Source organism: Canis aureus, chromosome 12 (assembly GCF_053574225.1).
Source record: "Canis aureus isolate CA01 chromosome 12, VMU_Caureus_v.1.0, whole genome shotgun sequence".
Taxonomy (NCBI): Eukaryota; Metazoa; Chordata; class Mammalia; order Carnivora; family Canidae; genus Canis; species Canis aureus.
The window spans coordinates 39,689,748-39,702,889 of NC_135622.1; the positions used below are offsets into that span (position 1 = coordinate 39,689,748).

The 13,142-nt window shown below is 32.2% G+C and overlaps 1 protein-coding gene across 1 annotated transcript in view; it reads left to right on the plus strand.

The window, feature by feature from the left end:
• The window catches only part of MEMO1 (mediator of cell motility 1), a 121,504-nt gene extending 112,720 nt beyond the window's left edge, over positions 1–8,784 (plus strand). Inside the window, exons 9-10 of the mRNA XM_077843685.1 lie at positions 6,621–6,725; positions 8,116–8,784. Coding sequence (XP_077699811.1) covers positions 6,621–6,725; positions 8,116–8,247 — 237 coding nt within the window. The 3' untranslated portion in view covers positions 8,248–8,784. The remainder of the gene's footprint in view (positions 1–6,620; positions 6,726–8,115) is intronic.
• Positions 8,785–13,142: the final 4,358 nt, after the last annotated feature.

Below are 13,142 nucleotides of genomic sequence, written 5' to 3' on the forward strand. Positions count from 1 at the left end.
TTTGGAGGTAGGGAAACCATAAATCCTATTAGGGATATTCTATATTTGCTGTTGCCTGTAAGATACCCAAGTGGAGATGTCAGGTAGGCACTTGGATTTTTATTTTGTCAGTTATTTTTGAGTGCACTTACAGTCCTAGGCACCATTGGAGATAATGGCAGTAAACAAACACACTTGTTCTCACAGGACTTTTATTTAACAGGAGGAGATACATTGTTTTTTCTTTTAAAGGTAAGGGTATATATAAGTTAGTTTCCAAAAGTGATGTGTGCTGTACAGAAAATATTGAAAGGGTTTTGAAATAGTAAATGATTGGTGGTTGAGTGATTGGAGAAAGACTTCCCTGAGGAGAAACGTTAAACTTAGATAAAGATGATAAGGAGCAAACCAAGTAAAGATCAGAGGAAAAGAGCATTCTGGAAAGAAGGAACTGCCTGTGCAAAGTCCTGATGGGAAAGAGGCTGGTGGGTGGAGAAAAAAATGAAGGGCCAGTGTTGCAGGAGTACAGTAGATAAGAGTAAGAGTAGTATAAACTGTGGCCAGAGAGGGATAAGCAGGGATCAGATAATGTAGGGCTTTATATTCCAGGGTAAGAAATTTATATAAGTACAAAGGGAAGTGAAATGATGTAGTTACATTATTTTAAAGGTCAGTCTGGTGGTTGTGTAGAGAATGGATTCTACAGAAGTCTCAGGAATAGTAATAACAATGGGCGTGGGCAGTAGTTTAGCGGGGAGATGATAGCAACTTGGACTTGGGGTGGCATTAGTGGATGTGAAAAGAAGTTTGTAGATTTGATTGAGATCACTTTGAGAAGTATTTTCAAAAGGTCTTTGCTAAGGAATTGACTATAGTGTTTTGAAACCTGGAGAAGTCTGGAGTAAGTTTGAGAGTTCTAACAGGTAATTAGAGACAGGGTAGAGAGGAGATTGTCTGCCATAGTAATCCTTAAACTTATCTTTACAATTTCAGTCACCCGTGGAACTTTTTCAAAATAGACTTGCACATATGTGCCCCTGGAGATCACCTTCTGGTAGTATGGAAAGAGTCCCCAAATCTTTTTATTCCTAAATTCGCTTTGTAGATAAATTTGAACTGTCCTGCTATTGCCACAATCTGTTGAATAGAACAAATTTCCTCTTTATCTCTCTTCTCTCGTTTTCTATTCAGCTCTTTAAATCATTTGTCAACTCTAATTAGGCAGCATTTAATTTTGCACATGTAGGAATTTGTAAATCCATGAATTGATGCTTTTTGCACAGAGAGATGTTTTCTCTACAACATTAGTTTACCTGGTACTCCGAAGTCACTGAACATGATGGTATCCCTTACACCTCTTTAGAACTGTGGTCACATTTAAACAGTTTAGTATTATTTATCATTCTATGTGTTATGTATAAACATCCATATTTAACTATCCTTTTAGCCTTTCTTCTAATTCTATATTGATTGTTAGCTTATATTAAGAGGAGTAGCTTTATTTATCTCTCTTGAGATACATTATCAGACAGAGATAGACCTTGGTTTCTTACTTTGACGAAGAGCAAAAAGGGCAACAATTATCCATTGGCATGATTCCCATGATTCTCCTACAATTATTGCCCTTTCTGGTGGCTTCTAAGTCTTTGAAATTATAAATTTTTGCCCAAAAAATGAACAAAGAACCAGTAAGTTTAAGATTGACTTCTGAATCTGCATCTGACAACCTTACTTTAGATGTCCAAAATAACCAGGTCATAATTTTTAAATTTTTATTTAAATGTCTGGAATATAATTTCTGAACATTGAGTATTTGGTTCTTATTAATATGTTTGAGTTTAATATTTGATATGATATTTACTTGGAGTCTGATATTTGTGGTCCCTTTCTGTTCATATAGAATTTGTAAATGGCTTATAAGTGTTCTGTTTTTTTATTAGCATACTCTTAATTCAAGTTATAACTCACTTCTGCAGGTTAGAGTAAATGGATTAAAATAAGAATAAGAGTAATATGAATGATTAGGTCTATACATATAGTCTTGTATGTATGTTTGTGTGTGTGTGTATATATAGTGTATATATATATATATATATATATATATATATATTTATATATTTTCTTAATTGATTTATATAACCAAATGGTAAATCTCTCTGTGTATTCCTTTTCTAAAGTACCATTTAAAAGTAATTTCATTCATTTGAGAACCAGTATCTTAATTTCTATATGTAGTCTTTTTAAAGCAAATATAGTTGGATGGTTCTCTATATAAGTATTAAAACATGTTAGTAGTTCTGAATTGTAATTGTTACACATCTTGAAAGTTTGATAGGATGAAAAATTAAGTATAAAATCTGAGGTATAATCTGTTCAAAATTAGTTTATTAATTAGATTTGGCTCTTTTTTAGTTTTCAGAAAAGTCTGTTTCTAAGTTCTAAAACAAAAGAAAAATAGCTGTACCTCTTATTGCAAAATAATTGTATCTAGAATTTAAATATCTTGGAATTGAATGATGTGAAAAAAAATCTAAATAAAAATTTTAGGAAGATAAACTGGATCTTCCAAATGTTATTAAGTGGGGAAAAAAGTAATGAGTTACAGGAGATGTATATTCTGGAAGTGTTAAAATAGTATTGGCTGCTGATCATATTTTTGGTATGTAGTACTTTGTAATTTCAGTAATTATAAAGCAGAACGTATTTTAAGACATTGATTTTTGTGAACTTTTGATACTACATACTGGAAACATTAACCATACATAAGTACATACATATGTATTTTATATCTATGTATTACATGATCATGTTATTTTTTTCTGTTGCACTTTTTATATAGACCAATGTTTCATTATGGGCATTTAGCAAAGAGAATCTGAAAATGGGATTGTAGTCATCCTTATAATGTTTTTTCCTTCCAGATTTATTAGTAGTCACTTCAATTATTGAACTTCAGCTACTTTTCTTTCTTTCTACTCTTTTTTTTTTTTTTAATTTTTATTTACTTATGATAGTCACACACAGAGAGAGAGAGAGGCAGAGACACAGGCAGAGGGAGAAGCAGGCTCCATGCACTGGGAGCCCGACGTGGGATTCGATCCCGGGTCTCCAGGATCACGCCCTGGGCCAAAGGCAGGCGCTAAACCGCTGCGCCACTCAGGGATCCCTCTTTCTACTCTTTTCAAAGTGAAATTGTTCAGATTTATCTACTCATACTGCTTCCTTGAACTCAGACCAGTAGTTTCTTTAGTAGTCTTTGGTATAAGGTTTTATAATATCTTTTAAGATAGTTATTTGTTAGTACATTGCTTCTTAGCATTGCTATCTTTAGGGTGATTTTTTTTCCCCCACAAAATTTCTTTCACTATAAGATTTTATCTTGATGCCTCTTACAGAAAGCACAATATTTCCGTTTCCCATCTTGCCTGTAAAATACTTTTCTTTTTGTGTTTGTTACTTTAGAGGGAGATTGCTTCTGGGTGACAGAATTTAAAATTAAATTAAAATTAAATTAAATATTTTATTTTATATAAACTTTTTTTTAAAAGGGAAGATCTTTATTGTCTTATCAGAGTCCTGAATTTGCAGCTCTGTCAGTTAAAGCTGTCTATTCAGTTTAGGATTGTCACTTGGGATTTAACATTAGAAGCTTTCACTCATTACTTGGAGAGTCAGCATGATAGATTCCCTCTGCCCTTGTCCCCCTCAAGGTGGGGAGTTACCTTTCAATCTGAGGATTTCTTGCTGAAGCTGCTAAATTTCTCAGAAACCCAAATCGTACTGGATATTGGCTTTTGGTGTTTACGATGTCTGCTTTGTATCTTAGATCCCCACTGTTTCATATTAGATTTAAGTTCATGTGAGCAGATTCTCAATATGCTAGGCCCTAAGCAAGATTTTCATCTCCTAGACATTAGATTCCCTGATCATATCTTCCAGTATTTCAAGGAATAGAAGAGTTAAGCATATTTGAGAAGTGCTTTGTTTCTTCTTCTTGGAATTTTGGCAGTTGGCAGTAGTATCAAATTAGCATTTTCATCTTCTTGGGATTTTGGTAACAGTAATTTAAAAATTGTTAGCATCAAAATATAAATGTATACAAAACTATATTTGCCAGTGATCTGTATTACTTAATGGATGTCCTCTTTCTCCCCATCTTTATTGCTGTTGTTTGCATACTTTATGAATTTTCCAATTGGAGAATTTCACTCATGAGGAAAGCCTTATTTTTTCTCTATATCCCTTCTTTATAAAAATGCATACTTGTTCATTGTCTTTATTTGTCAGAGAATTGATCGTAATGGAATTGATTTTTGCATGAGTCGGTACATAACACACTTTAGGGAATTAAAAATTCAAGTTTAATCCCTTAACTTCCATCATCTCCATTTTTTCTTTTCCCTGTTATAATTTAACCACTATACCTTAATTTCAAACGCTTTGTTTAGTAGTGTCTTCTCTGCATTAATGACCTTTTTATCTTTCTATACGAAATTTCGTGAGTTCTTTGTTTTCAACAAATTTTTTCATTAGTTTTCCTGTTTCTGAATTCTTCACATCAGTATATAAATGTGGTAAGTTTGTTTAAGATGTGCTTTAAGATTTTAGCATTAAGGTGTACATCAGAACCTCAGTGTCATATCATGTATTAATGAGTAGAATTCTATTTAAAGTAAACTGTCCTAGACTTAATTCAGGAACATTAAAGTTCCTTAAAATGTGTGTACAAATTATAGCTATGTGAGACTTCTTAAGAATTGTTGGTATGTCTCTTATGCTACATGAGGCAGACTAGGCAGTGAGAAATAGCCTCGGATTAGAAATTTAGAGGCAAGCTCTTCATCTGATTTATGCCTCAGTACCTTCATCTTTAGGGAGTTATATCTTGATTATCCATATATGTGGAAGAGATTTGTTTAACTCCATCTCTGCACTACTACTTGGCTCGGAAATATATTGTGTGATTTTTCTTTAGAATTATACTATTGTTTATCTTAGGTTTAGTTTTTAAGTTTGTTCATATTTCTCTGAACTTGTACCAAATGTCACTGAAGACTGTAGACCTGGAAGCCTCCTAATTTGCGGGGAAAACAGCTTAGCATTATACACTGGTTGTGGACAAATCTAGAAGTGGCTAATTGATGTGCAATCAAATGAAAGTTGATTACATGCACACACTTATCTGTCTTACATATTTGCAGGAAAGTGTGATGATGTTTATGAACAACTTGGATGCTCTGATAACAGGTTCTTTATAAAATTAAATTTGATGCTGCCACTGCCATATTTTTATGTCACCTACTGATTACTGTCATTTTTCAGATGTGTTCATCTGATTAGGTGCTTTTCTACTGCAGTTGTTTTAAAACATGTTGAAATATAATTTAAAAACCACACAAAATATATCAGTTGATTCCCTAGTTAAATCATCATTTACATTTCTCTCAAAGTATGTTAATCCAGTTTGTTGAACTCAAATGTAAAATATTTTACCTCAATAAGAAAACAAGGTAAGGTAATTGGTGAATGAATGAGTGAGAATCATTGATTTATTTGCTTGATTAAAGTTGCTCTATATTATTTTATTATGAATACATTATTTGAATGCATTTGCAGAGTATGGAATTTAGTGTGAATAAATTCCCAAGTCATAGTGGTTGTCTTTATAGTAGTTTTTTTTTTTTTTATTAGTAGTCTTAAAGTTTTTGATTCTCAAAATCTTAAAGCATTCTAGCTGGAAGTATAAAGAGATGAAAAGCTTTTTTTTCCTTTTTTTTGTTTTTAAAGATTTATTTATTTAGAGAGAGAACATGCGTGCGTGAGCATGAGCATGAGAAGGGTGGGAGGGACAGAGGGAGTGGATCTCAAGCAGACTTCCTGCTGAGTGTGGAGCCTGATAAAGGGCTTGATTCCATGACCCTGATGAGATCATCACCGGAGCCGAAATCAAGAGTTGGACACTCAATTGACTGAGCCACCTAGGTGCACAAAGAGATAAAACACTTTTTAAAAAAGTTCATAAAAGGCCTATTTTGCTTAAGCATTTGTCTTTTATGAGCTTTAAATTAATTAAAGATGTATTAACCTTTTTCTTACTGGTATCTTCGTTTTTTAACATACTGGTAATTCAGAATGCCTTGCACACTCTTGATATTTAAGTGTATGTTATGGAATTAGCTAAATTACAGTAAACCCTTAATTATTTATGCGTAAGAGAAATAAAACGGTTATGGGAAAAAACAGCCATATAGAAAATTTAATTTTCACAACAGATTTACTTTTGTAAATACGTTTATATAAGAAAGATGTAAGATTGTGAAATGTTTGAGGATTGTCAACTAAGTAATGACTGATGATAGTGGTGTGGAAACATAGCAGGAGATCAGAAAAAACTAAACTGAGGACTGAAAGTTTTCTGCTAATGAAGTGTACGTATTGTTGAGAGCTGACTATAATGAGATTACCTATGATGAATGAGTTTGATACTTCACAAGGATTATTTAATGTGTTTTCTTTACTTCTCCTTAATTGAAAAATTATGATATTTGGCTCTTAGTAACAGTTTTAAAATATAATTACGAAATAATAAGTTGTGTACCTTTTTCTTTTTCTTTCATTTTCTTTTTCTCTTCTTTTTTTAGGGTATGAGTATTATAGAACAACTAGACCCTGTATCTTTTAGCAATTACTTGAAGAAATACCATAATACTATATGTGGAAGACATCCCATTGGGGTGTTATTAAATGTGAGTATTTTTAGGAAGGCTTGATTTTTAACATTTTAATATTTGATCCCATGATGTTTCAAAATATCTTAATTGTTATCATCTGTGATATTTTATTAATGACTGTTGGTTTTAGGTACATATAGTAAATTTCCTTTCTAGTACCTTTAAGATAATTAAGTTTTTCATTATTTTGCTTACATGGATAAAGTTATTTGTTAATGCAAGATAGGCCAGTACTCTCTTTAAATATAGAAAAATTGTTTAGAATAGAAGCCTAGTTTTTCTCTTGACTCACAGCCAATTCCAATATAGTCTTTACAAAAATAAACAAAAGTAACCTTTGATAATAAGTAACCTTATTAATTTATTTGTTTTATTTAATGTTCTAGACTCTATAAAAATAAATGGAAGATTCTGTTTTTGAACTTCACATATTCATAAAATGTAACACAAGACAGCATGTATACGTTTTTCTCTTACAACAAAATTTCATGTAAATAATAATAAGAGATGGAAGTTTCAAGTAGCTGACTTTTTGAAAGAGATAATAATATTAACTTTTCCTCTAATAAATAAAACACTGTGGCTTTCCTGAAAGAAAATATGAGGCTTTTTAAGAAAGTGTATGTATACTCAAGAATCGGAAGAGGAAGCAATAACTATAAACAAAAATAACAAAAAACCACTGGATTTTCTTATAGTTGTGTTTATTGTTTGGAGAGACAGAGAATAATGGAGAAGATGATGTTGGCCTAGAATAGGTAGGGTAGGAACCTACACTACAGTGTTGTTTAGTGTAATTTGAAAGATAGTACATTGTGGGTTTTTAGAAATGGTTTTCTCTTAGTGGTATTGATTGGAAGAAAAGCCTGTTAAGGGCATAAACTAATTATTGAAATTTAAACTAAGCTACACCAATTCCTAAAGTCTGTATTGGCTCAAATAAAATTGTAATAAAATAAATGATGAACCAGCCCCTAATTAAAGTAAAAATCCTGGCTTAATTCTTACATCTGGAAATTAATTTATATATATTTCAAATTTAGTCAAAGTCAGACAAAGAAGAGACAGTATTTCAAAGTGACAGAAGTGGCTGTGATTTGGTTTAGAGTAAGGAAAAAGGTATATTTTTCTTGAAGTGGCCTTATTAAATATAACAAAGGTAGTGTGGAAGATAACTGATATTTATCAAGAAGCTAGACTAGGGGAAATTAGTTGAGAGAATGAAATAAGGAATTCTCTTTTTCCTGTTTAATATGATACAATAAGAAATTCAAGAAACAAATTAAGAAAAGAGTAAAAAATCAAGGCTTCAGTTGTAAAGTGGACAAAGTTAAGCTACCAGCACATTCAAAGAGTGTTCACTTTTTATTTAAGGTGTGTCATAACCATTTTTTTTTTCCCCTAGGCTATCACAGAGCTCCAGAAGAATGGAATGAATATGAGCTTTTCCTTTTTGAATTATGCCCAGTCAAGCCAGTGTAGAAACTGGCAAGACAGTTCAGTGAGTTATGCAGCGGGAGCACTCACGGTCCACTGAAGCTCTGAATCCTCAGGGATGCCACCTGCACATACTCATTCTCTGTACGGGGTCCCAGCCTAGCCCTTACCAAGATACTGGTCCTGGTTTGGGGGGATTCTGAAACCTCAAACTAATAGAACTTTCTTCTCTTCTTTTCTAGTAGGTGTAGTCCTTCCTTAATTTCAATTCATTAAAAAATGCTTTATAGTATAGGGCAGTGGAAGGAAGGCTGGCATCAAAATATTTTGATCAAAAAAGATGGCAATGTGAAGGCCCAGTTGTGGCAGTTTTTGGAAAGTAACTTGTAAAGCATTTACCATATCCTAAATTTGCACTCTTTGCAGACTTGTGCACATATATTCCGCTTTCAGAATAGTTTTGCAAATTGTACACAAACAAACAAAAAAAGGGTGGAAGCTTTTTAATAAAGAAATTGCATTTATAAATGATCTGTATTAGAATATAATAAATCTCCAGTTATAGTCAATTACTACCCGTGTTGTACAACAGATACCTTCTATTTTAGTTGCTAATAAAGGGCTACACAACTCAAAATAGTCTGATTTAAACTTATTGCTCTGTGGTACATATGAAAAATTGTTTTTTTATTAATTCCATCTCAGAATTTTTATGTTAAAAGTGGTAAACTTCAGCTCATGTAAAAATATGTTAGGATGCATTTTGTATTTTACATATTTATGTGATTTTTTTTATCACAGATATTAGAATCATATTTTCAAGTTAGTTTTTAAAATTACATACAGTTTGCTTTTTTTGTGTGTGACATCACCTTGTGTCATTACTATATTGTAATAGAATATAAATTCAAGATTGGTAAAAGTACACAGATGTAGTCCTTCCCTTCAAAGATCGTGTTTGATAGGCAGTAGTCTGCAAATGAGGAAACATTGAATGAAGAGTGTTCTTAGTGATTTTCAAATCATTGCAGACCATACACTACTGCTGTGCTTTTTTAGTGCTTTAAGCAATTTGACTCTCTTACTTGAATTTTTGGCAAGAAATTGTTAACGATAACAAAAACAAAAAACCACTGGATTTTCTTATAGTTTTACAAATTTTTTGTCATTATTTTTGGTGCGGCTCTTCCAACTAAAATAATGGTATGGTGTTGTATTTCTTTTTTTAGCATAGACCATTTCTAGTCACTTCAGGAGAAAAAAAATACTTTGATTAGTTAATTATTGGCCACCATGCATGTACTAGATTATACCTATTTCAACCTAACATGGGTATCTACATTACATTGGAGAGCATTTGTATCTTCAGTGTTACGCCAGAATAGCACAATTTTTAGATGCCTTGCACCAATTTTATTTAAAGATTTGCATTTCTTATTTACTAAGTATCAACTTTCTATACTCAAGAGTTGAGAAAAAATGATGTTATCTTTTGGATTCAAAATTATCCTCTATACATGTATGGAAATTATACTCTTACGTATTAATGATTTATTTCCCATCATTTAGGTATACCTTTGAGTACTATAAATATTTATTCCTTATTTATTATATAGACTATAAAAATTTCAAGATTGACTGCAGAGTGAATTTTTATTATTTTCTGAGTATAAAACTGATACATGATTATTATAGAAAATTTAGAAAGTACTGAAAAGGTTAAAGAAGAGAAAAAATTATCTTCAATTTCACTATCCAGAGATAACACTGTTAATATTTTTTGTATTTCCTCTCAGTCTTTGTCTATGCTATTTATATGTATGAGTGTGTATATGTGTTTGTGTGTGTGCATAACAAAATTGAGATTATACTGACCATATAGTTGTATACCCTACTTTTTATAACTTGACTTCCTAAGTACTTCCCCATGTCTTTGAAAATGTGATTTTTTAAAAATGGCTGCCTGATATTTTATTGTATGAATATATACACCACGATTGAACCAGTTCTCTCTTTGGATATTAGATTGTTTCTAATATTTCACAATTATAAATAATAGTGGGATGGCCATCTTTGTATGTAAAATTTGAACTCTATAATAGACTAGTTCTTTAGAATATATTCATGGGAGTGGGATAATTGGTTTAGATGGTGAGAACTTTTTAGGCACTTTAAAATATGGCCAAATTACCCTTCAGCAAGTTTGTACCAAATTAATAATACATGAATACCCCTCATACTGCCTCTTCCCCAGTTACTGATTATGATTTTTAAAAATTTTTGACAATTTGTTAAGCATATGATTGGTTGTTCTTTTTCATCATTCTAATAAGAGTGGCTTTACCATGAATCAGTTTTTTTTCCTTCTGTGATTTTGTAGTTGATTGATTAATAAAATTCACAAAAGGGTTGCTTAGGTTAAGTGGGCTGTACCCCTGTGAATATGTTTACTGTACATTTAAAACTCTAGAATATTTCAACATCACTCCACCCTTTCCTAGGATATGAACATATCTTTTATACTTAGTCATGAAGTATAAAGAGTTCCAAACTGATAGTTGAGTAGTGAGTTCTAGTTGTCTGTGCCAGTAATTAGTTCTCTTACCATAAATATTTCATGTTGTATTGAGATGGTCTCATCTGTAAAATGTGGAGGTGATCTCTTAAACACATTCTAGTATGTTAAAAACTTACATCATTAAATTAGAAGTTTTATCTTGATTTCAACTCTACATATGTAAAAATGAAAGTCTTAACCCAAAAGGGAAATTAATTTGCATTATTTAATGCAGTTAATGTTACCTAAATTGTTGAACTTAAACTTTTCTACTTTAAGTGCCTTGAAAGTGTTTTGTATTTGAAATCTAAAATGTAAAAGAAGTTATTGTGTAGTTCTGTACAGTTTCTGCTATATTGTATACTTTTGAGTTATTTGCAGCAACTTTTTTTTTAACCGTAGATTGCACAGAGCAGTATATTCATGGATTCTTCACTATTCTACTAGTGAATCCTTGAGAAATGTATGTTAAAGATTAGCTCAGTGAGCAGGTAAGTAAATACTTTGTCTTGGGTGGGCAACAAATCATCACACAGAGTAGGATAAAAGACTATCCAGATACTCCAGTGTTCATATTTAGATATTCCATTATGGATGGTAGGTCCTGAGTTCATTACTGATCATTGTTGCAGGTCACAAAGTTTTCTTTGGTAGTAAGTATTGTCCATTGCCCTAGATTAGAGGTTGGCAAATGTTTTGTGTGAAAGACCAGTTCCTAATATTTTGGGTTTTGCAGGCCATAGGGTCTCTGTTCCAACTATTCATCTTTGCCACTGTAGCACAAAAGCAGCCAGAGGCAATGTGTACGTGAGTGGGTGTGGCTGGTTCACTCAAACTTCACAAAGAAAGACTCTTGGATTTGCTTGTGGGTCATAGTTTACTGTCTCCAGTCCTAGATCCTATAGTTTACTTGTAATTCAAATTACTGGCTAGTAATTTAAACTGCAGCAAATGATTCCTAACCCTCTCTTAATTTGATGTAGTCTACTTGGCTGGGTTTGAGTGTTATTTAGAATTATAATGGGAAGTGGAAGTAGGTAAAGGAAACTAGGAAGTCTTAGGAACTAATATTTTAAAGCACTTTGAAGCCCTTTTGTTTGCCGAGGACCACTGAGAGGTTTGCTCTGCTGCCATAAATTAATGAAAAGAATGATGAGTAGAGGTTGTGATTGGTTGTTGGAAATTATAAAGATTATTGTAAGCACTTGGCTACCTAGAAGGTATTAGAGGTTGGATAAGATGAACCTTTGTACCTGAGTATTCTAGGACATACACCAATAATTTAAGAGAGACTGTGAAATGTAGGACTCTATTTTGCCAAGTAAAGACTTTGGAAAAATAACTACCATCTTCTATCACAATCCTTTAGTATTCAGCCCCTCAACTGAAACCCCTAATATTTAGGAAGGGCATAAACTCAGAATAAAAGACGGTTATTTAACTTGAGCAACTTTTTAAGTTGATGGAAAAATTACAACACTGTTCTGTCTTCATTTACTCTGGATCAATGAAAACTTCATTGAAGAGTAGTATTAGTCCATCGACTGGCAGTTGGGAAGTGCTATGGTACAGTTGACTTTTAAGTCCTAATGTGGTTATAGAACTATTATTGATTAGCAAGTGTAATAAGCCACGGGCACTCTGACATTCAGTCTAAAGCTTTTATATTATTGTGTTAAATTGTAAGTGCCACATATTAAGAGGGATGTTATGAACTGTAGTCTTCATAGGGAGGCATCTGGAATGATGGAAGTCCTGAATGCTATGCAGAGTGGGATGCAGTCAAAGAAATTGGTAATACTTATTTTAGAGAAGATAAGTTTAAAGAGAGGGAATTTTTCAAATATTTGAGTGACTCCCATGTATAGGAAGAAATAAGATTGTTCTGTGTTGTTCTAAATGATAAAAGTAAGAAATGGAAGTTTCTGGTTCCACATTTAATGTTCTCTGTGAGAATTTCTAAATGCAAATGAACTCTGTCCTCAAAAAACATTGGAAGTACTCAAAAGCTAGATCAGTGGTTCTCAAAGTAGGATCCTATACTATCAGCATCAGCATCACACGGGTATATTATTGGTGTAGATCCAAAATTATGGAATACCAAGCTGAAAAAAAGCTAATGGAATTAGTACAAATAAAATGGAATTTATTTCATGTGTATAAAACTATTAAGGGCAATAATTTTTCAATAGAAATTAATTTTGATCATTTAGCACTCACTTTCAATATAGATTATAAATTGATGATTGTTGCTTGTTAGTGGTGGAACACTGGACCCTCAGAATGATAATATACTTTTGCTTTAATTAAAACATTTAAGTACAAGCTAGAGGTTTCTATTTACTAAAATAAATTTAAGTTGGTTTTCAAATCAATGACTTGACTTTCTTAAACAGGTGCTTCTTGAACATTAAAACAGAGCCATATCCGTAGCAGAA